This window comes from Catharus ustulatus, chromosome 3, assembly GCF_009819885.2.
Source record: "Catharus ustulatus isolate bCatUst1 chromosome 3, bCatUst1.pri.v2, whole genome shotgun sequence".
NCBI lineage: Eukaryota > Metazoa > Chordata > Aves > Passeriformes > Turdidae > Catharus > Catharus ustulatus.
Window position 1 is genome coordinate 33,368,818 of NC_046223.1, and position 24,572 is coordinate 33,393,389.

The 24,572-nt window shown below is 43.2% G+C and overlaps 1 protein-coding gene across 2 annotated transcripts; it reads left to right on the plus strand.

The window, feature by feature from the left end:
* Positions 1-894: 894 nt before the first annotated feature.
* Positions 895-23,623, plus strand: MRPS18A (mitochondrial ribosomal protein S18A). 2 transcript variants are annotated; one of them, XM_033054535.2, is made up of 6 exons: positions 895-1,008; positions 1,173-1,204; positions 4,530-4,634; positions 12,436-12,559; positions 13,370-13,436; positions 22,891-23,623. In XM_033054535.2, the coding sequence occupies exons 1-6, from the start codon at positions 909-911 to the stop codon at positions 23,033-23,035; spliced, it is 573 nt and encodes a 190-aa protein (XP_032910426.1). In that variant the 5' UTR covers positions 895-908; the 3' UTR covers positions 23,036-23,623. The 2 variants fall into 2 exon arrangements, with proteins under 2 accessions (XP_032910426.1, XP_032910427.1); XM_033054536.2 differs by lacking the exon at positions 22,891-23,623 and adding an exon at positions 17,538-18,525.
* Positions 23,624-24,572: the final 949 nt, after the last annotated feature.

The following is a 24,572-nucleotide window of genomic DNA, read 5'->3' on the forward strand; positions in this document are numbered from 1 at the left end:
TGTGGCAGGAGCATAGCTCAGGCTTCCATAACACAAAGGCATCACTAGATTTACTTCCATCCTCCTCAACATGAGCCAGCATGTGCTCAGGTGGCCAAGGAGGCCGATGGCATCCCGGCCTGTATCAGCAATAGTGTGGCCAGCAGGACCAGGGCAGGGATTGTCCCCCTGTACTGCACACTGGTGAGGCCACACCTCGAGTGCTGTGTCCAGAGCAGGGATACAGAGCTGGGGAAGGGTCTGGAGCACAAGTCCTGTGTGGAATGGCTGAGGGTGTTGAGGATGTTTGGGCTGAAGGTGGCTCAGGGGAGACCTTGTCACTCATTACAACTCCCGAAAGGAGCAGGTCAGGATCGACCTCTTCTCCACCGAAACCAGTGCCAGGCCAAGAGGACACAGCCTCAGCTGCACCAGGGGAGGTGCAGGGTCACAGCTGGAGGAGTTCCTCTACAAAAAGGGTGATTCGACACTGGAATGTGCTGCCCGGGGAGTGGTGGAGTCACCACCCCTGGAGGTGCTCAAGGGAAGACTGGATGTGGCACTCAGTGCCATTGTCCAGTTCCCACGGTGGTGTTCAGACACGGGTCGGACTCGATGACCTCAGAGATCTTTTCCAGCCGAGTTGAATCTGTGATGCTGTGATTCAAAGCTGATACCACCGCCAAAAAACCCACGCCCCCAAACAAACCAATCAAAAAACCCCTAGGAAAACCCAAGCCCAGTACAACCACAATAAACTTAAAACAAACAAAGGAAAACAATGAGGAGGACCACCCCGCGGAGAACAGACACCTCCTCCCCGCCTGGCGCCCAGGAGCAGAGCGGGGGGGACGCGCCCCGAAATGGCGGCGGCAGCACCGCCCCCCCGCCGGCGGAAGCGGCGTGACGGCAGCGCCGGCCCCGGCAAGATGGCGGCGCCCAGCCTGCTGCGCGGGGCGCTGCGGCGGATCTTCTCCGGGCTCCTGGGGAACAGCTGGGCCGCGCCGCCCGCCCGAGCCCTCCGCCAGGGTGAGTCCGGAGCGGGCTCCGCACGGCCCCGCGCCCCGCTGCTGTCTCGGAGAGATGGTTGCGGTCACTGTAATTTGTCCTCTCCCCTCGCCTCCCCCAAAATGCTACTTCTTTTGGGCTGCATGGGTCTCATTCTGGCTTCCCGTCTCTTTTTTCTTTTGCAGTCGTGGAGGTGACTGAAGGCAAAACGACCACAGTAAGTCCCTGCACCCCTGTCCTTGGTAGCTGCCTTTGCCGTGGCTTCTTCCTCCTTCAGCCATGTGTGTGTCCGTGCCCTACCCCACAACAAGTAAAGGAGAAAAGGGGACGCTTTTCTACTTGAAAGGCCCCTCAGGGTGTTTGTTGTGAGTGCAGGTAACAATGGAGGGTTCGGCTGCTGAAGGACAGGGTCATCACCCTGGTGCTGGTGACAGGTGCCTCCAGTCAGAGCCGCTCATGAGCACCAAACCCCTCGCCACAGCCCCGGGAAAGCTGGAATCCCTGACCAGAGGCATTCAGGATCTAAAACACTCGAGGCTATTCTTCAGACGGCTTCGCTTCCTAAACTGGTGCCATTTGGCATCGTGTTGAGTGTGGACAGGCACAAGGGAGGATTGCCTGTGGCTTTGCAGGATGTGTCCGTACCGCCTACACGCCACACACATCTCATGCCTTTGTTCTGCGTTGTGTTTGCTAACTGCAGTGTGTGCCATAGTGACTTCTGGTGATACACGGCTTTCATCTTGTAACAGACATGGTAAAAAAAAAAAATAAGTAAAAGGGGTGTTTTCAAAGAAAGACCTTAAATACTAAAGGAAAACTACTCGTGAAAAGGAAACAGAAGTTCTGAAGTAACTGATCAAGAAGAGCATCTTCTACACACAATTCAGGAAGGAAAAGATCAAAGCAGTAGAATTCGAATTTTGCCTAGTTAGCACCATTAATCTGTTATCAAGACAATTATCATTTTTTTATAAGCACTGAAATTACTGAAGAGGAAACGAGATTGCATTATTCTGCTGACATTGCACATAGCAGTAGCACTATATTCCTTGGCTGGAGAGAGATAACACAGATATATACACATATATGTATATATATATATATATATATGTATGTATATTTAAGATGAGGAGAGTGAAGGAGCAATTTGGGAATAGCTAGAAGAGAGTGCACTTAAATGTTAATCTGTATATACATAATAATAATAAGGGGATGTGCTTGCTGATGAAGTAGAAAAACCTGCTTGCTCATACCTTTGAAACCTAAGTATTTTTTGTCAGAAATATATTTTGTTGAAAGTTTTGTGTATTTGTGTTAGTGGACGTTGTCTGAAACCTGCATGGAGCAGATAACCTAGTCTGCTTGATATTACGTGTCTAAAATACATGGCAGTTAGAAAGATATGTCATATGACTGTCAAGAAAAAATATGTTTAAGGTGTGACAGTAGGTATGATGGAAAGTATTTTTTGCCTTCAAGTGCCAAACCACTAATCTGTGCCCAGAAACCTGAAGAGAAGAGCTCGCAAGTGTGACCTGAAGTTGTTTTAACCAAAACAAGAGGGGAAAGTGCACACAAACAAAGCACACTCAGTGGATTGCTGTATTTTGCACTCAATCAATTTCAGAAGTCCAAAACACGTTCGAAGTAGAAAAAACAAGTATTACATTAGCAGAGCCCTTTACAAAAATAACTCTTCCCAGAGATCTGGATATATTTGCTGTGTAATATCCTAGCATCAGTCTGGAATCCATCAGTGCCCCTAGACAGGAAAATGTTGTCAAAAATGGTGTAAATTAACAAACGAAAGTGCTGATACATTTCTCAGTATCCATTTGTCACTCCATTTATCCTGCCAATTTTGCATCAGTCTTCCCTGAATCCATCTTTCCCTGCTCATCTTTCTGTGTCCTCATTTTTAATCAGTATTGAAGGAAGGGTTTGAAATGAACCAATTAATAAATGCTAGAGAAATATGGATTTCATCAGCATACTGAGAATGTAGAGCCTCTACATCCCCTCTTAGTTGTTTAACAGAAAAATAGCACTGAGTGGATTGACAGTAGAGAAATCCTCAGCAGTTGGGAAATAATTGCCAAAACTTGTACACTGAAATTTATCTCAAGAAAAATTGATATTGACATAGGATTCTGAATCTTTATTTATTTCCAAGATGGAATTATAGTCATAGTACAGTCTGAAGCCAGACTGGCAATAATCAAGACTAGATATACTGGCTTCCCTGAAAATAACTTTACTGATTAATAGAAAATTAGATATTGGCCTACATCTTATATTCATCATTAAGTATTCGTTTTTGTCAAACTGCCTGTTGCACTTGTGGGGGGAGAAATCTTACTTAAAAACTGACAGTTCTGTCTGAGGTACTGAGATGCTTAAACTACAAGTAACATCTCTTTCCATTTTATCATCAGAAAGGCAGAAACCTGGTATATGAAATAATTCTGTGAGTTCAGCTGGATGCCAGCTTCCCATGCACACTTAAAGGAAAGCTCTTGCTTTTCTCTTCCCAGGTTTTCAGGCACACAGCCTGATGGTTTCTTAAAAGTAACCTTGCATTCCACCTAGGTTTTCTTTTCAAACTCTGGTGCTTGCACTCTTTCAGGCTGACGGTGTTCAGAATCTTAATCATAATCTTAATTTGAGCAATGGAAGCTCCAAAATATCTTGGAGGAAAAAAAATGTTTCATTTTATTGTCTCTTCTGTTCATTTGGATGCAATTTGAGACAGCTCTTGCTTCCATTAATAAGTCCTCACAAAAGAAAAAGAAGTGCACATGTAGATAGACTATATTTCTAACACATCTATATTAGGAAACAAGTTTGTCAAGTTCTTCCTTTACACATTTTACTTGTGAGAAAATTTGAGTATTAGATGCCACCACTTCATAGTGATGTAGAAAAGATAATTTTATAATCTTGTAAAATAATTGTTCAGAGAATTAAACTGGATAAAATATCAGTATTATAAAATAAATCCCACAGACATTTCCTAACTATCCATTCTTAAATTTACATTTTCTCAGAGTTTTCCCTGCTGGTGATTTATAATCCAGCAAGCCCCTGCATGTTTTCAGCTGTAACATGCATCTGCTATTCTGTGACATTCATATTCACAGAAAAAAAAAAATGTTATTTTAAAGTTTTTGATTAAAGGGCCTTTACACTTTCAAGGCCTGGTGTTTCAAAAGAGTACTGCAATAAATGGAATTCAGATGAATATGAGAACTTCATACTGACTGTCAACAAGTTTGCATTTAGAAAAATATACACAATAATTTGCCAAAGGGTTTTCTATGCCCTTTGAATTTGTCTTCTCCCCACCGTCTATGGGATAAGCATACCAAAGGGCTTGTTGTATCTATATAAGAGTGGGATGATGCAGATATTGTTCCCCTTACGTCCACACAGAACCGTTCAATGTACTGTGGACTTGATGGAAAGTATTCTTGAGTCACAAGGTACAGGTAGAGCTGTAAGCTGTGCTTGATCATTACATGCTGTGTATTGTTTCCTAGATTGAAGGGAGAATTATAGAGGATGCTGAAGCACCACCCCCTCCAAACCCCTCTGGCCAGTGTCCCATCTGTCGCTGGAACCTGAAGCATAAGTATGATTATGTGGTAAGTTTAATGAAGGAGTTCCCCCAGTCCTCATCCCTAGACAAGGATTGCTCTCAGATCTGCCTACCCCTCAACCTGCCCCTCTCACCTTTTCCTGGTTGTAGTAGAGATACTTAACTCCAGCTCTGCTTCTCTCGGGTGCAGCAAGAGCCTCCTACACAGTAATTGTTTGCCTTGGCTGATGATGTTCCTGGGAAAAAGGATGAGTTTGTATCAAACGGGAGATTTGGAATTACTCACATGGCCATCTGATCTGAATAAGCCATACAGCTGTTCTGTGCCCAGCTGCCTTTCACCATTGGGCTTCCCAGAGAATCAAATTGGGATGTAAAATTTAGTCAGTGGATATAAGCCTCACTCCAGAGAGTCCAGAAGACTTGACTAGGTCAATTATATGACTTCAAGCACTATGATTTCTCATTTGTCATTGTCCACTAAGTTAATAACTGTTTCATACAGCTTTTAAAACTTTATGAGTATGAAAAGCAGCAAACATTTTTACTTACCTTGCAAGAGAAAAAACAGGTTTTATTCAAGCATTTTGCAGGAAATGCTAATGAGGTGTTTATTAACTAATGAGGGGATAACTAACACTAAACCTAGAATATGGGAAGGAAATCCTGAAGTACTTTAAAACAAAAGCATGACAGTCATGAACACTTCAGAATAAGAAGTGTGATATAGCAGATGCAGAATGTAACTTTACAAGAGGTCATTCAAACACAGAGTTTACAAAAGAACTGAGCTCCCCCTTGCATGCTCAAAACCCAGCACTGGAATTAGAAAAGAAGAAAACCAGACAGGAACATGCTGTTACTAAGATAAGGCAACAGAAAACTCAGAATAAGCTAATGTCAATAGGATTAGAGAGGGGGATACAAATACTTTGGAGAAAAAGAAATGTTTGTGAGAAAGTCCATTAATGAGAGAAGAAGGGGACTGAAAGCCACATTGGTTGCAAAATGACTGAGCTGCTTGTGTGTAGTCCTAGTGCACACATGCAAATATGTTTTAATATCTGTATATTGATGGCAATCTGCAAATGTAAAATGAGGAAAAAACAAATACAGAAATAACTTAAGCATTGAATTAGGTACAGACCAGCAGGCCTGGCTGGATTGCATGTTGTGTCAAGGTCATGAATGAAAATACATCACTCACAGGATTTTTTTAGCACATGAAAAAAAAAATCCTAGGGAATCACCAAGTGATTTGAAAACTGCAAGTGACATACTAAGTATATAAGAGAGAAAGGAGAATGATGCTGGTAAATAAAACGTTGCAAATTCCAAGTAAAAGGTGTGAGCTAGGAGTAAAAGCAAATAACCTGTTGGATAGGATTAATTAAGACTCATGCATTGTGGAGAAGATGAATATGGCTATGGTACCAGACAAAATACTTGCAACTACTCCAGACGGGTGAAACAACAGATGTGAGGTGTAAATGAAATAACATTTAGTGTCTCTCAAAGCCTGTAGAAATGGAGGCATTTAGAATCTGGTCTTGTCAGTGATCCTTACTCAGGCTGGGTGCAATATTAAACAGTGAAATAAGTTGCGAGCAGGGGAGTATTTAGTGTTTTCTGGCCTGGTTTCTCAACAATGTGGGAAACCTGGAAATACAGTGAATTTGCAGCTTATAATAAATTAGGTGAAATGACAAATACCCATAAGGTTTGTAAAGTACTACAAACCCAGATCATGTCTGTTTTGTGTTGCCCCTGTGCAATTCTTTTTCGTGATTGCTGAATTGTGTAGTGATCAAAACCAACTAGTTACTTATTCTGGAAAGTGCTTTTTTAAGGTTTGTATCATTTTATGTGAGTTTTAAATGCAAGAATTAAACAGCATCATTAAACTCAGTAATTCTAGCGATTTACAGAAAGCATTCCATGAGTCACACATTAACAACCCTTGAGAAACTATAAACTGATGTTCAGGAATGAAATAAGTTATGGCAGTGGATTACATCTTGGAAATTTATATATATACTTACATAGACTCAGTTCCTGCTGCCGTGTGTGGCAGAAGACTCCAGTGAGTATCTGGAGAGATAATCCATCAAGAATGAAAGAAGTTTTAGACAATGTGATTCTGTAGAGTCTGGATTCTAGGATTAGAAATTGGTCACAACAGATGGTGTGAAACATGATTTTACATGTGTTTGTAGAATGAACTAAGTTACGAGTTATCTTCTACACTTCACTTTGATTCTTAGATCCTGATTTCTGCTGTTCAGTAAAGAGGCAAGGGAAAACTAAATGTTAAGAGAGATTCTGCAGCCAGTCTTGACAATCATTGCTGAGATCATTTCTAAGAAATTGTGGTGCTGAGAGATAATCTAGGAACGTGTCCATCTCCCATAGATTTTTGGATGCATGTGCATCTGATGTGGATATGTCCAATACTCCTTCTGGACAAAAAGCTAAAGAGAGCAATGTGAACTGGTATTTTGGAATTGTAGACGTTTCTTACCTCATATTTAGAAGCTTCCCTCTGTGGGGCCAATGAGAACTAGGAGAAGAAGAACTTTGAGTTCTGAAGTAGACCACTTCTCTGGTTGTGTAAGTCCTTTCTGTTTTTCAATGCTTTGTACCAGCTACAAATTTTCAGGATTTTAAACATTAAGGTGAATAAAAATCTCCCTTTTCTACACTAAAGCAGTCTTTGCTATTTTATTTTTTGCTGTAGCCATGATGAGCAGCAGAATCTTGAGATGCTTCATACCAAAGTGCAGGCATTTAACTCTGTGGGCAGTTAAACAGTGGGACAGTTTTCTTACTGATGGTTAATTGTCCTAAGTGTCTGTAAATTGAGAGCAGCTATTTTTGTTAAAGATATAGCCTAGTTCATACACCATAACCTATAAGCTGATTTTGGTGAGAGATTGGAATAGATGGTGGTTCCTTTGAGATTGATAAGCTGAGATCAGTCGGTTGCACAGAAGGGAAAGTGTGAGCTTTTTTGCTTGGGACGCTTGTAATTGGGCTGAATGAGGCACTATGAAAAGGGAAGTGTTGAATTAGCCCCTGAGGGAGTTGAGTAATATGACCTCACAGGACTTTCCTTTTGTCATGTGCAACTAGCACAGTCTAAAGTAGTGGCATAATGAGTTACTCTGGCTGTCAGAGAACTGGGGGACCAGTGTCTCCAAAGTCATTAATCAACTGAACAGGCATTGTGAGAACTAGCAGGTCATGATTCCAACCTGCCTCAGCTGTGGTGTAGAGGGCTGCAGTTGTCTTTGCCAGTTCAATCCTGATCCTCTGCTGTGGCTCAGGATAACACAGCTTAAGATATAAATTCCCACACTTTTTGGTCTCCATGTGTCTGTCCAGTGAAACTGGGATCACAGTTGATTTTTTTTCATATCCATTGGAGATAAAATATTTTGGTCATCGTATGGATGCAACTGAATTTAAACCTGCAATTCTGTTTCAAAATGTGTGGAGAATAGTGTACAGCTCCCACGAGTAAGGGAGAAAAGAAAAACTAGACTCTTGTATAACTGGAAATAATGACTGGCAGACTTGTCTGATACAGCCCAGTAGTAATTTGGCTGCACAGAGAGAACTGTTCCTGCGGTAAATGAAAGTTTTAATGAATCACGTGTCAGTCAAGAATCCTGCTTTTCAAAGTATCTGCAGACATTAAAATGCAGGTGCCTCTGCATTTTGGTTACCATCTATTCACAAGAATGTGTGGTATATAGTGCTCCATCTAGCAATTTTGTCCAGCCCTTTTAGAAGTGGAGGCTAAACTTGTTTTTCATTTCTCCCCCTTATCCACTTCAAACATCATTAGTTTGAGTAGGCAGTAAATATGTCATCTTGCTTTGGCAACAGTTAGGGGAAACCAAGCTGCAAGCTTTGCCTATTAGCCCTAGATTAATTCAGTCCAAGTTGTTTTCATCAAATGCTGCAGATTACAGGGGTGGGAATCTTGGTCCAGCCTCATGGGAGCTGTCCAGTGATTAAAGTAAATCCGCAGTTACAGGCTTGGCTGTCCACTAGCACAAAATGTGAATTTCATGGAACATGACGGCACCATGAGAACTTGCCAGACATATTTTTTAATTTGACCGCTCCACGTACTTGTTCACTTCCCTCCACAGCTGCCCCATGAAGTTGGCTGTACCTGTCTTCTTTCTCCCAGTGGTAAGATACATCTGTGTGAATACTCTGGGAGAGGCACCTGGCCTGTTAACTGGGGGGAATCTTCAGAAATGGACAAACCCTTGGTCAAATGTGCAGCATTTTAAGCCAAGCAGTGTGAGTGTAATTTGGAGCTGTAGCAGCTGGGACATGACTGATGATTTCAGTAAAAAAATGACTGCCACACCAGGGTGTTGGTCAGTTGGTGACACTGTTGGTCAGAGATGATAACAGAGGACAGATTTTCTTCTGTTTTTTTCCCCACAGGGAGAAAAAAAAAGATTGTCTCCATTTGCTTTGCACCACCCCCCTTTGCATGGAAACACTTGATAACAAGCCTGTAACTCCGTGAGGTGTGGTGGTAATATGAGAAATCACTTGGACCACACACACACCCTTCACAAGAGTGTGTGGCCTACTTAGACTTTCATGGATGCAAAGACTGAAACTGCCTCAAACTTGCCATCAGCTTTCTTTGTCCTCTTCTCCACGGAGTAATGCAGCAGGCTAGTAGAAAAGTCTTGCACATTTTTCTCTTTCTAGTCACTTGGAGCTGAACAGCCCTTTTTCACTTAGGGAAGTGGCATGTGCTAAATGGCAAATTGAGCTGTTGTTGATTTGAAGATCCAGACAGCTAAAGAAGAGGAAAAAGGGAGATGGAGCCTTGCTCTGGTTTCCTGAATCCAATCCAGTATATTTCAGGAGTGGTCAAAAGTCAGTGCCCTTGGTCTGTTTGGCTGGCCTCCATCCAGTTTCCACCCAATGCAGCTGGCACCATCTGGTCCCCTGGTTCCTGCTCTCCTTGGCAGGGCCATGTTTTAGCTGGGCTGAGGGACACTCTGCTTCCCTTTTAACCATCGAGGGCCTCCCAGGAATGTGCTGCTAGTTGCTCAGCTGGGATTTTCTCCTTCTTTGGATACAGCATTGTTCTGTAGGGTGTTCTGATAAGTAATTTTATATCAGAGAGACATTAAAGTCAGTGTCTAAATGTCAGTGGGCTTACATGACATGCCATGTTTTCGAAGGAGCTGGATCTGAAAATCAGTCTGAACGTGTTCAGTGTAGACAAGTGGATGTAGAAAGAAAGCCAGTTGTGGGAAGAAGGAAACTATGTCATGATGATATTAGTGAGGATGGTATTGATTGGGGGTGGGGTTGGAGGGTGGGAAGAACAAAACAAACCACAAAACCCACAAACAAATAAAAACTCTTAATATTTTGTGTATAACACTTTTCACCAAAATTTTAAAAAATGGAATCCATTTTAAAAAAGGGTGGAAAGGAGGAACCTGAGAACTGCTGACCTATCAGCCTCACCTCTGTGCCTAGGCATATCATGGAACATGCTCCTAGAAGCTGTGCTAAGGCACATGGATGACAGAAAGATTTGATACAGCCAGCAGGGCTTCACCAAGGGCAAGTCTTGCCTGACCAACCCAGTGGCCTTCAGTGCTGGAGTGACTCCATCAGCGGACAAGGGAAGGGATTCAGATGTCATTTATCTGGACTTCTGTAAAGCCTTTGACATAGTCCCCACAATATCTTTCTTTCTAAATTGGAGAGAGATAGACTCAATGGCTGGAGTGTTAGATGCATGAGGAATTGATTGCATAGTCACATCCAGAGAGTAGTGGTTGACTGCTCAGAGTCTGATAGATTTCAGTGACAAGTGGTGTACCTCAGGGGTCCTTATTAGGCACCAGTTCTATTTAGTACCGTTCCTAATAACATAGGCAAGTTTGCAGATGACACATCTGAGGGGCAGGATGCCATCCAGAGAAGCCTGGAGAAGTTCAAGAAGTGGGGCTGTGGGAAGGAATTTCATGCAGTTTAATAAGAACAAGTGCAAGGTGCTGCACCTGAGTCAGTGCAGCCCCTGGTATCAAGACAGGCTGGGGATGAACAGACGGAGAACAGACCTTGGGAGGACTTGGGGATGCTGGTGGATGAGAGGCTGGACATGACCCAGCAATGTGCTCTCACAGGCCAGAAACCCAATTCTATCCTGAGCTGCATCAGAGGATGGCCAGCAGGGCAAGAGAAGGGATGAACTCAATGATCTTTAAGGTCTCTTCCAACCCAAACCATTCTACAATTCTATGATGACAGCATCTGTCAGAATCCATCATTACCAGAAGGGCATCCTAAATTCCAGAACTGGTCTTGTGCAGTGGGGGTGGGTGAATAATTTCTAGTTAGCTAGATTTCTGAACACTCACTTTATATTCACTCATCATTATTTGCTTTTGTAGGACCAGTAAATGAAGGTAGGAATGCTCCAGGGAGCTCTTTGTAAAAGAGCAAGGATGGGGGTGTAGGAGCAGGTCTGTGAATCTGTGAACAGGCAGTCTGGGTCACCCAACATGAAAAGCAACAAATACTCTTTGTTCTTGCTGTTGCCCTGGCCGGGGGGGTGCAAAGTTCTGCCATGCCTCGTTTGCACTCACTGTGTCCAGATGCTCGCTGGCAGATCCCTGCAGCCTGCAGGCAGCCTCTGCATAGTCCTGCTGCCTCAACTAGGAACATACTTACAAGAGCCATGGAGAAGTAAACTCTCCACCAGCAACAAGTCTTTCAGCAGAAGGGGAAAAGACAAGTGCAAAGTCTCTAGAGGCCCTTTGGGCCAGCTTATGCTGATGTCAAAATGTCAAGGATGCCTGCTTATATTGGCCTGAGGAGTATCTTTGCGCTGGTGTTGTGTGTGGAAATGAGGAGCATGGATCTTAGTCCTGGGCTGTTGTACTGTGTACAGTTAATGAGACACTTGTGCAACAGCTGTTGCTGCTGTGTTTAAAAATTTGTCATTCCAGCCCTGTGATACTATCTGATCCTAGAGATCCCTTTAATTTTGTTTTTATTAAGAGGGCTGCTTTACATTTCTAGAGTTTTTAATTGTAAAGGTCAACAGCAGTGTAGTCTAAATGGTTCTTGAATCACAGACGAGTCCTCAGCATGCTTCAAGTGCTCCCTTCATCCACCAGGACTGTCACAGCCCTGTCTAATGCACACACAGCTGAAGGATTGAGTGCAGCAATTTCTCCTATTAGTCCTTAGTCATCAGCACATACTCTTTTCTTACATAAAGCTTCCTCATGCAAGATCTTGGACCATTTCCCTGCTCTCCACCCTTCCAGAGAGACCTGAGAGAAGCTCCACCATGGGAAACTAGATAAAAGTTTGAGGAGTAGATAGCAGGGAACAGTCCTCCTCTGAGGGAACAAGGAGGGAGTCAGAGGTGATCTAACATATCTGTGAACTTTAGGACAGCAGCTGTGATGGCATTTCAAGTTGTGTAAACAATATCCATCTGTAGGTCTTGTGTAACTCTGCCTGAGTACCTAGGACATATTATCTTAGCAAGAATCTTGGAGCAAGTAGTGAAACAGTGAAGGAGCAGAGATTGCAGCTGACATCATGTGTTTACACTAGTGAAGTCAGGGGAAGACTCAAACCATCTGAGTGACCTTACTAAGCTAAACTGGTAGGCAGTGACAACAAAAGCCACTTGTTGTCAAGCTGCAGACAAAATGCGTAGGAAGGAATAATTGTTTAGAGTTCTGTACACAACTCAAGGCTCAGTGCAAGACCTGCAGTCACAGCAGTGAAGGTAGCTGGGGCACTGATGGTTTTGCCCTCCTCTTTCTCAGGATGTCTTGCTGCTGAGTCAGTTTATCCGTTCAGATGGAGGGATGCTGCCACGAAGAGTCACGGGCCTCTGCTTGGAGGAGCACAAGAAGGTTGCTGTCTGTGTGCAGATGGCTCACCGTGCAGGTACATAGCTCTGCCAGAGACAATCCCTGACTGTAGGGTACTTATTGAACCCCTTGAGAAAGGTCTCCTGCCTAATTGATGTAGCTCAATGAGATGTCATTGTCCAGCCACCCAGCAAACTCATTACGGTACAAGTGCTGGGACAGGGTGATAGAACAGAGTCTACTTGTTTTGCTTTCTCTGTGTCCTGACTCCTGCCTTGACAGCAGACATTTATCCCCATAGATGAGACTAGCGTTGCAGAAAGATCTGGGAAGTGGCTCAGTCTCCAGTAAATAATGATTAAACACCTGCTTCTGAAATTACTTGATTTATCTAAGCTTGACCTAACCCATTAGTAACATGCAACTCTACCATCTGCCATGTGACGACTTTTTTACTTTTCCCTGGGAGTGGGACCGAGGTTGACGCAGTCAAGAATATTGTGCTGATCTTTATGCCTGGTACCTGAGTTGTATCCAAGTTAAATGGACTGAGAATTTTAATAGTCAGATTTTCCATCCTGGAGATGGAATCCAATTGGACACCAGAGCCCTGTGTCCTCTGTAAAAGCCTCTGTGATGAGCCCAAGTGACAGTGTCTTCGATGTGTATTTCCTGCCTATATCCAGCACAACTTCCCAGTTTCTCTGGCTGGGGTGCAGGTTCAGTAGTGACTGAAGATAAAATACTCTTTCTACTGTACTTGAGCTTTTGTTGTGCTGTCCCAGTAGTGACCTGGCTTGCCTGGCTTAGGAGGTGTAACGTGACTTGTGAATGCAATAGAAGCAAAGTGACACTGCAAAATATCTCACATCTTTTTCTGTTTCAGGTTTGTTGCCAAACCACAGGCCTCCACTTCCTGAAGGGCATATTCCCAAGAAACCCAAGCTGAACAGGTGAATACTCTTATCTTTCCACATTTCTCTTTTTCAGGAATAAATTGGAAAGTGAAAAGCAGTTAAGTACAACTGGGTGAGAAATGCCTTAGGCAGCAGGATTCATAAAGAGTATTCAGCATTTTGGAGAAGATCTGTCATGATATTCTCTTGGCAGTCTTAAGGACAAGTTGTATCTCATATAAACCATTTATTCACACAAGATTAAAAGTGCCACACATGTTAGAATCTGCCTGCCTTTCCTCAGCTGTGCTTACCTCCTCATCACTTACAATCAGTAAGGCAGTCATAGGAGAATGCTACAGATAGAGTCACAGCACCACAGAGTAGCTGAGGTTGGAAGAGCCCTCGGGAGTTTATCTAGTCCAAGCTCCCCACTTAAGCAGAATCACCTAGAGCAGCTTACTCAAAACTGTGTCCAGCCAGGTTTTGAGTATATCCAAGGGTAGACCTTCCCCACATTCTCCTGAGCTTGTTACAGAGAACCAGCCTCTTACATTCAGATAGAATTTCTTCTTTTATTTTTGTCCATTGCCTCTTGTCCTGTCACTGGGCACTAGTGACTGGGGAGAGCCCACCCCTCTCTTCTTTACAGTCTCCCTTCAGGCACTTAGGAACATTGGTAACACCTCCATGAACCCTCTTTTCTCCAGGCTGAGCAGTGCCTTCTCTCTTAGCCTTTTTAGCTCCCAACAGCAGGAGGGTGGCCAGGCAGTGATATCAGCAGTGAGGGTGGGGGATGCTGAGCAGCCAGCAGGGGCCCATCACAGGCCTGTTACCTTCTGCCCCATCCCAGTTTCCTCCAGTCAGCGATTCGCCCTCTGCCTGCCCTTGCTATGCAGCTGAGTCTTTTCCCCCTCCCCAACCTTTGGTGGGTGAAGGGAAAGCCTGCAGCCGCCTCCTGCTCTGTGCTGGGCACTTGGAGGTGCTAATCCCCTGTTTATAACCTCACACTCTGTTTCCATGGGGATGTCAGAGTGGTGTACGAACCTCGCATTAGCAAACCGTGGGGTTACCAGAGGCCATGGGGCTGTCGCTGGGAGAGCTTAGGCTGCAAGGCTGAGCATGGCTGGAGACTCCTGCATTTCAGGTCTGACTCTACGGTCAGATTTGAGTCTTGATTTGGGGATTTGAGAGAGGGTCTTGGAAATGATGGCAGGATGCATAATGGGTATCAGTGAGGGTTAAATTAGACGACTCTACGTTTCATGCAGCCCTGTAGCCATCAGATACTTCAACTGTAGTAACTTCTTCCTTGTATCTTACAAGTCTTGGTGATTCTTTAGTATCTGTGTCTTATCTGGCAGCTGTGGGGTGGAGCAATTATCTTTTTAGCATTCACATTGCAACCCTGAGTAGCAGGTTGAGACTGGAAACGGTAAATGCAGCATCTCACTGGAATCACACCAGGACTGCAGATCTGATGCCCTCACTCTTACAAATTGTTCTGTAGACCTTTAGTAAGAGCAAAGAATGACTACCTCCGGATACATTCTACATACAAGCATGGTGTGCTACACCTCTAAATTAATTAAATTGGAGATTACTGCATTGCTTGCCCCTCCCTATACTACCCTTGTTTTTCTCTTCCCAAAGAGGAAATGAAGCAGGCCCAGTGGAAGCAATTTAGAAAAAGAGCAGAATTGTTTGCTGAGATATGGAGTAGCACTGAAGTGGGCAGACTTTGGGTTCTAGGTGGACACAAGAGAATAGGATCAAGAAATGGGATTGAAAGTTTTAGTGGTGGGGCTGACACTATACAAATGAGTCCCAAGAGCTAGGATAAAGTGTAGGAGTAGTTCAGGAGTATTCTTCTGGTCCCTCATGATACTCAGCCTGCTGGAAAGGGAAAGCTCTGTGTGTTGGAGCCTTGCAAAATACTGGCCATGCTGTATGAATTTTGACTGTGTGAACCCCCACTGCTCTCTAGAGCAGTAGCTGGCATGGCATAAAGCAGGAGTTACAAATTGCTTCCTTCCTCTAGCCTGAAGTGCACCCACATGCTGAATGACTGGAGTCATTTAACTGTACTTATTTTGGGAATGAAGCCAGAGCTCTTATCAGAAATTTCCCACATAAATGACTTGTCCAAGCTTACCTTGACTTTGCCTCTGTACTTGTTTCCAAAGCTTCCTGTAAGTCTGCAGTAACTTGGGAGGCACTCAACCTGTGGTGCTGCCAAATGCAAGTGAGCTGACAGGGGAGAAAAGGGGCAGAAGTGGGCTTGAACATTGGAGTGGAACAAGCTGCCTTGTTCAATGCCCAGAATGTGTCTGGGTCATCCTCTAAATGTGTAATATCAGGGCTATTCACCTGACCGAGCTTGTTCCTTCATTGTGTTTATGCCTACTGGATTATTAAGTGCCAGTTCAAGAAGGGATCAACATGATCTAAAGAGAGCCTATTATAGCAGGCAGTGCATTAAACAGTTAAGTGATGTATTTTCCAAAACTTTGAGCTTCATCTCTTTTTGAGATCACTGTATTGGCTGTTGTAGCCATCTTTACCACTCTGCTTAGATGAGAGGTAGCTGTGCCTTTCTGCACTGCTGCTGTACCCCTGCAATGTCAACAGGGAGAAACTAAGATGCCTCATAATATGCTTGGGCCCCCGTTAAAGCTTTTCCAAGACAGAAACACAGTTAAGGTAAGCAATCTGTTGTATGTCTCTATACTCTGAATGGAGAAAGTTTTCAGTTTTGTAAAGGAAGGGCTGAGAAGTCACTGTCTACTCCAGATGTTACCTTACACACTTCTGTGGGAATTTGTAGTGTCTGGGAACTGCCATCTTACAGTGAGCTGAAAAATGTTTTGCTCAGAGTAGAGAGCTCATGACATACTACACCATCAGCTGTAGAATGACAGGACAAAAGCCTAAGGTAGCCTTCGGGACTGATTCCACTCACACCACCTGAGACTGAAGGGGATACATCACCTCATTGTGAAGTGAGAGTCAGAGCCCAATGCCTCTGCTATGATACCAACCTGAGTGTTGAATTACTGCGTGTAGACTTAGAGCAGCAACCCCCAGCCTGGCTGAAATCTGGCAGATTACTTCATTTGGATGAGCAATCCCTTTCATTTTTTTCCTGTCTGGCAAAGTTCTGGTTGGTGCTCCAAGGTTGTGTCAGTTTTTGAGAGCAGCTTCATTTGTTGTTTGCTGAAAGAGGGACAAATGAGCCTGACGAAAAACTGATTGTCCCTTAGACAATGTACAGGCCAGCTGCACGGGACGAACACTACGGCTCCTGGGCAAAGGTACTAAGGAAATATATAAAGGAGCTGCATTAATGTATACTTTTGAAAGCACTAAAAAAAGCTGTTCCTCAGCTATTTTTTTTTACTGCAGTTGTGGCTGACTTGGCCAGAATGTTTGGCCCATGTCACTGTCACCCTGATTAAAGTGAGCCTGCTTCAAATCCAAAGGGTCTGGCATGCAGTGGCTAGCACCTAGCTGGGATTAAAAGGTATCATGCCACCATATGGAACTATCAGCAAACTGCCTTGTTTTAACAAGGGTCAGGGGTGCTGACATGCCATTGATTTAGTGTTATGAAGTGTGGATTTATCATGCAGAACCCCTCTGCCTCTCAAGAAGGTGCTCTTCTGGTACTTACTCAATGATGATGGTATTTACTCTCCAAAAAGCAGAATTCCTGCTCTGTTTTCTGAACTGCTTGTACTATCTCAATTGTACGAACTTTGGACATTCCCTTCTACATGCCCCAGATTTCTCTGCAAAGAGATAAGGATTTCCCTGCTTTGCAGTGGGTCATTTGGCAGCTGACCTTCCTCTACCTATTCTATCACCTTATCCTGTTTCCTGTACTGGAATTCAAGAAGAGCAGAATGCTTTGAGAACATCTGACCTGCAAATCCTGCCTTGTACTTGATTATACAGCTCTCTAGCATAGTATGGAACATTCATATATGATGTGATGTAACACAGAGGAGCAGATTGGGAACTGCAGAAGAAGGCACAACATGAAAGTGAAATGCTAAGCTCTGTGGTCCTGAGTGTGGTAGGAGGATGTATAAGAACATATTGTGGTCAGAATTCAACTGGGGAGCATTCCACATTTCCCTTTTCTATCCCCTGCAGTTGGGACACTGTCCAGGTAAGACTTGCCATGGTATTTCTCATTTCTTGGACTTCAGTTCTTTGCCTTTTTGCTTTCTGCCTGATTTGTTTTTGACAGTGATGGCTCATGAATGTTACCACTTAACTGCTTTACTGGCTATGATTCTTTTGAAGAAATGGCCCTGGGAGTAACCCACATCATCCATGAACTCTTGAGTCTCATGTCCTCACCTTCTCTTACGTATCATTTATCTGCAGAAGCTGAACATTGAAAACAAATGAAATTTACCCTGTCAATGGAGAATTACTCCCTACAGTTAATTTTCCTCATGTTTGGCCCAGTCTGGGGCTTTCACTCTTTACAGGGGATCATTTCACAAGCAAATTTGTCTTGCAGCCAAGGATTGTTCCCTCATCCTCAGCCTGTATTCTCCCTTTAAAAACTTCCTGCTGTTATTTCTGCATTTGTTCATGCTCCAGTCTGGCATGTTCCAGTTAAGTGCTGCAGCAACAAAATATTTCCACTAGCCTGTGAGGCTGAGGAAGTTCTAAGCAATTTCACCAGCATTGTATAGGGTGACAAACTATTCCCATACTCCAGAGTCATGTGTGTGCAGCACACACCAGAACCATTTGGGAAACAGTCAAGCTCAGCTGTAGGTCAAACTTCTTCCTTTCAGTAATGGAAACCTGAATAGCTCAGCAGTTTTCTTTTCAGCATGGAGGGTTTTACATGGAAAATGTGGACTAACAGTCTATCCAGAAGAGTTGCTGAATTCAAGCCAGCATCTAGATGTTCTTTTAATATGAATATAGCACTCATGTTCTTCTGGCAGGTCCAAAGTATTGGTTAAAATGCAACTCTGTGAAGTTGTTCCCTATCCAAAAGGACTAGGGGATATCACAGCTTCCCAGACTCTAGGGTCTGTCAGCAAGAGGTGCTGTAAGATTATGGAGTACAGTAATTTCACAATTACAAGCCATACCTGATTATAAGCCGCACTTCCAAGTGTCAGCAACTTTTTGTTCTTTGTCCATACATAAGCTGCACCTGATTATAAGCCTCACGTTACAATACAGAGTGTGATAAAAGGTATCTATTCTATCACCATCTGTTGAGGGTGGGGACAGTGATCCTTATCTCAACTGCAGATATTCTGCTAATGGGCCATCCATTGAAACCAGGCAGGGCATTGTTCTTTATCTTTTCACAACCCATCCTTCCTCCAGCGAGTCATTTTCTGCTAATGGCCCATTGAGTCCCACTGTGTGACTGATAAAATTACTGCATCCCACTGGAAGTTGCTCCAGCCAGGGGGAAGAGCCCAACATTTCTTACCAAGATAAAAACAGAGGTTTTGGGACACTAAGGGAGCCCCTTTCTCCACTGGACTCCAGAGGAAAACTGGATTTCTCCACATCACCACTGGACCTCTGGATGGAAATTGCACCTTCTGCAGGAGCACTGCTCCAACTGAATCACATCTGTCACTGCAGGAGGATGCAGCCACCATTTAATGGGACTGCTACCAACACCCTGCCTGACGGGGTGTCAGGTTGTACTCTGACTTTGTCAGGGTTTGGAGTTTGTTTCTTTGTAGTACTGTATTTCTATTTTAATTTCCCTAGTAAAGAACTGTTATTCCTAATTCCCATATCTTTGCCTGAAAGCCCCTTGATTTCAAAATTATAATAATACGGAGGGAGGGGGTTTACATTCTCCATTTCAAAGAGAAGTTCCTGCCTTTCTCAGCAGACACCTGTCCTCCAAACTAAAACAGCAACTTTTCATTCTTTGTCCATATATAAACCGCACCTGATTATAAGCCTCACTTCGGGTTCAGACCAAAATTTTAGTCAAAATGGTGCGGCTTCTAATCGTGAAATTACTGTACTTGATTTTGAGTCCTCAGCTGCCACTCCATTTCCAGCTTCCTACTGGAAGAGCATAACTTGGCACAGATAGTACCCAAGTCAATCCCTCCTCCATCACATCAGCTGGAAGAGTTGCTCTGTGTTAAGCAAGAGGCAGACTCCCTACAAATTCCTCATTAATTACAAAGTTCTCAGGCTCTGTGGACACCTCTCGTCCCTGGGAGCAGAATCTGGTTTCCCTGCTATCAGCATTTCTTTCCAACAGCATGTGGTTCCTCTCATCTGCATGAAAACTGTGTTGTGCATAGCATGTGTATTCAAAAGTCAAGAGCCAGAGCGGCTGCAGGTGAGCAAAGCCAAGAGGTGTCATGGGAAGGGATGTGGCAGGGAGGAGGCAGTCTCGCCAGCACTTTGATCGAGTGCTTCCTGCAGTCTGTAGTCCTCTACCTTCTGCTCTTAATCCAAACAAAAGCCATATTGAAAAAATTCAGTGAGGGTTCAGAAGTTCAGACTTGAACTGTACCAACATGGTCTTTGCTTGAGCTGTGTATGTTGTTTTCCCATTTCCCTTACCCTGCACGTGGAAGCCTTGTGCCTACTCCTAGGTCTAAAGTGGCAGCCTCCAAGTGGGAAGGTCTGCCCAATGAAGAGAATCTATGAAAACAGACTTCCACATGCTATAGAGATTTTAGGTTATGACAATGGCTGCAGGTGAATTAACCACAGTTGATTCCATCCTGATTGTATCTTGCCTTTTCCCATCAGGGAAATCCCACCAGGGATTCCCATACACACTTTATTCAAACTACTCACTTGTGCACTTGAAGTCTAGGAATTCTTGTTCTTGCTCAGGACCTTACCAAACTCAAGGGGACAAGCAGAGCCCTGAGATGAGTCACAGTTCCAAGACAGGCAGTTCTGTCCCTTGCCTAGAGTGGGAGCTCTGAAGTGTCAGGTTAGGACACTGCGGACCAGCCGCATTTGGCATCCAGCCTTCAGCTACGTGAGAAAATTCAAATACTCTGCCAGTGTGTGTTTGTAGGTGATTATAATAACTCCCCAAGACAAACACCTTGTTGGATACAATGGGCTAGAAAAGGGTGTACCTTACCTTACATGGATGGCAGAGTTTGCAGGAAAGTCCTGTGTGCTGGGCTTTGAAGCTCTCTTATGTGAGTTTTGTGGATTGTTTTTACTCACAGAAAAAAACCAAATCCAGATCTGTGAAATCTGTAGGAAATTGAGTTAGTCAGAGAGGAGAAGGAACTTTGTAGACTGACTGCTCCCAGGCATCAGGCTTTTGCACTGCTGAATCAAGGTAAAAAAAAAAAAAAAAAAAAAAAAAAAAAAAAAGACAGCAAACAAAATAGGACAAGTTTGAGTTTGGGACAAAGCAAGTATTAAAAGCCCTAAAAGCAAATGTGCTCCAGGAAGGGAAAGCGTCCAAATGTCTGTTTCAGCTAACAATGAAAAGCCCCAGCCTGCAGTCCCCAAAGGAAGCCAAAAGCCTGGACCAGAGGGCTGGATTAGACCTGCTCAAAAGAGAAATAACAAAAGCTTTAAAATCAGGCCATTACTAAATCCTCCTTCCTATGCAGAATTGGGGTGTGCACTTCCAGCCCCCACACAGAAACAGAGGGATTTCTTAAAAAGCCACTGTCTGTCTAAACCTGCATACAGCATTGATGTGTATCTCACATTCACACATTCACTTCTCTCCCAGTGAGATCATTTATTATCACAGGAGCACTTTCCCGTAATCGTGTGGACACGTGACCAGAATTGCACTTGGCACATTGATGCATTAAAACAATTTGGGATTTTTTTCCCTCCTTTTCTGTAAGTGTAGTCTTGCAGTACCAAAATTTTTGTTATGGCATCCCCCTTGCAGCAAGGGGAATAGGAAATGGAGGATCTAGCCCATGTGCTCATCTAACATCCTTACAGCTTCTTCCAAAGGAGCTGCCTTGCCATGGTCCTTTGCCAGATTCCAAACTGGGGACCTGCATTTGGTCTCTCTGAACTCCCCTTGCATGTGAAAATAGAGACAGGAAAGTCTCTCCTACTTCCTGTCCCGATGCTGTTATGTAAGGGATTGCACTAATGCACTAGCATAGCATTACAGGTCACAAGGGATGAGTTTAATGCATGTACAGGGAAACAAGTGGCTGGATCTTGCTGTGTTGTCACCCAGACCCCTCCTGCTGGGGCTTCTAGGTGTTTTAACTGTCACAAACTCTTCAAAGCAAAGCATTTTGAAAGTAGCTTGATTTCAGAGGCAGAAAGCTCCACATGTGATTCATTTTTCAGTTTGTGCTGTTAGGGCTGCTGTTATGCAGTCTGTAGCTGCCTGGCATAGCAGGCTTTCTTTGTAGTTCTTAGGAATGTGCCAAATGCATTCAAACAAATGTATTACATGGTCTCTGTCCAAAGTTCTTAATATCTCAAATTTGCACAATGCAAATAAAAGGTAACAAAGCTTTTTGTGGGGAGGATGAGTGATTGAGGTTACATTAAGACCATGGGATTACTCAACAGAGGCATGCAAACATCGCTGGACAAAGTTTATCAGTCTGTTCCAAATTCTAATTTGTTGGAGCATTGTTTGTGCAGATTATGCTAAGGTTTTACTTTGGATCTTTATTGTCTGAAAAGACTCGTCTTTCTCTGAGGACCTCTATTCCCCTCTCTACTGGTAGCAAAAGATTTAAAGCCTAACAAAACTCCAGGCCACCCAGCCACAGGGTAAGATTTCCAGTAACTGATTCTGGATCTGAAATCCCCTGCCTGTTTGCAAAGCCAAGTCTAAAACTTCAAATGGTAAAAAGCAAAGGATATTTGCCAGACACTGCTCTTCACAGAGATTTGTAGTTGTGATGATAATTCCATTTTAATACCTCTTACACTGTAGGTGCTGACTTCCTGCACTAGCAAGCTGCAATAGTATTGTATAGAGAACACTACAGCAAATTTGGACATACAGAAATACAAGACTAGGTCAGAAACCCATTGCATGCAGAAGTAATAACTAATTATCCCCCCCAAAGTAAATTTATTAATTTTTAGAAGCTTTCTCACAGAATTTAGTCTCTGTAATTAGTTTACCTTATTGAGACCAGCTGTTGAAATAACACTTCCCCTAGAGGCTGCATGCATTCATTCTTGGACTTAGTTGCAATGAAGGGATTTGGCACTCCAGTTTAGCTGCAGGTGGACAACTTGCCAGCAGCCTGGAGACTACACCTGATTTGTTTTGCGGAACTGGAAGTCAAGCAGGTGCCAGTGGGTTCAGTAGAGAGATGAGCTTCGAAATTCCAAAACAAACAGAAACTCCTTTCCAGTGGTTCCTTCTGAATTGAGGGAGCTCTGCTCATGTTTATTCCTTTATAAAGAGGCTTGTTAGGGAGGCAAAAGCTATAGTGCCTTGTTTCTGCTTCAGTTGGAACATTTTCTCAGTGATCAGTCTCAAACTGAAATGTGTTTTTGTGTTTTTTGACAGGTACCTGACCCGCTGGCCCATCAGATCTGCAAAGCCTATTTGGAAGAGGGGCCCTAAGTGGTGCAAAAAGCCCTATGCAGTTGGGCACCCTTTGCTGAAGGATAATGTCAAATATACACAAAAGCCTCTCTGTTTAAACCACTAGTGGTCAGAACTAGCATAGTCAGTAAGCATGTTTTCCACTGTTCTGCTGGGGTTTTTTTCAAGTTTGTCAATATCTCTAATTTTCTTACTCCGAAATTGTCTTTAGTACTCTGTATTGTGTCCAGCTGTGATCTTTTCCTCTAGGAAACTACAAGAGCCATCAAAACAAAGTTCAGTGTGCTGGATGATTTGACAAAAGCAAGGGGCAATGACTTCTACCTCAAAGCCAGAAAGGATCTGTAGGCTTTTGTTTCTTTATGTTCCACAAACAAGTTTGGTAAAGGATGTTTCCTTCTTTTCCCAGCAATGAGTGGTGTTTTCCCATTAACATGTGTTTCAACTCAGATTTGCCTCATTTGGGCTTTTGTACCTGTGACACAGATGGAAGGAAAATTTCTCTGTAGCACTGTATTTTCTCAGCAGTAACAGAAATTGTTATAGACTACTGAAATGAATTTTTTTAGTTATCATCTGTACTACCCATAATTTTCAGCAGAACACCTGTGGCAGTGGCAAAATGTCCCCTTAAGAATTCCTGGCTTATGCTTCACTCCTGAATCTGGCAAATACACAGTGTTGACATCCTTAATCACTGCCTGTTTTGGTTTTTTTGCCTAGCAAATAATTTTTTCATAAATCTTCCATGTCAGTGATATGGTTGCTTCCTTGGATAGTTTGGAACTGATTATCTATCTTGTAACTAAAAGATCCCACCATTTCTCTCCCTGTGTAGTACACATACAGATCTTCCATCTATTGACCATTGCTAATTATGGGCCTGGTATGAAAGGCTCATTAAATTTATCATGGTCATTATTGTTTTGGCTTCATTTCTTTGGTATTTATCTGGGGGCTGCAAATCAATACATAGGTTTTAAGCAATACCATGCCACTTAACCTTGTATTGCTTTTATCAGAATCATCTGCTAATACCATCAGCATGGACAGGAACAAAAGGTAAAGATAAACGTGTATTATCCAGGAAATCAAATTAGATTTAAATGGTTCGTTTTAGCCTTATATTGTGAAATGAAAGCCCCTTCAGCTGGCCAAGACCTTTTGCTTTGGGAGACAGAGCCAAGACTTCATTACCATACTGAGATAAAATCTCTGGCTGACTGTCTCTGTTTTATAAAACTTTGAAAGCTACAGCCCTTCAGAAAGGAAAATATTTTCCTTTATTCTTATACATACAGAAGTTACTGTATTCTAGCCCAGGTAGCTCTGCTCAGTGAGCTTTGCTAATGGAAAAGTCACTGGATTAAATCATTGTCTTGAGAAGAACCTAAATAAGCACACTTTTCAAGACCAGGTGATGCCCACAGCTATTTTTTTCTTACAGTTTAGTGACATGAGCTGGAAGGACCCCCTCTAATTTTGGTGACATCTTAACATTTGAAAAGCAAAATACTCTCTTCAATATGCCTTTCTAGACTTCAGGGTTTAGTACAGATCTCTTACAGTATACATCAGCTTTTTACTCTATCTTCACAGGTGACAGCAGGTATTCATTCATGTTTCCAAATTAGTTCTTGTGT

Bases quoted from the DNA above. Each gene is read 5' to 3' on its own strand.
- MRPS18A (XM_033054535.2), top strand. From the start codon at position 909: ATGGCGGCGCCCAGCCTGCTGCGCGGGGCGCTGCGGCGGATCTTCTCC. The intron at 4,635-12,435 runs GTAAGTTTAATG...CCTCTTTCTCAG, and splicing joins AGCATAAGTATGATTATGTG to GATGTCTTGCTGCTGAGTCA. The intron at 13,437-22,890 runs GTGAATACTCTT...GTTTTTTGACAG, and splicing joins AAGAAACCCAAGCTGAACAG to GTACCTGACCCGCTGGCCCA.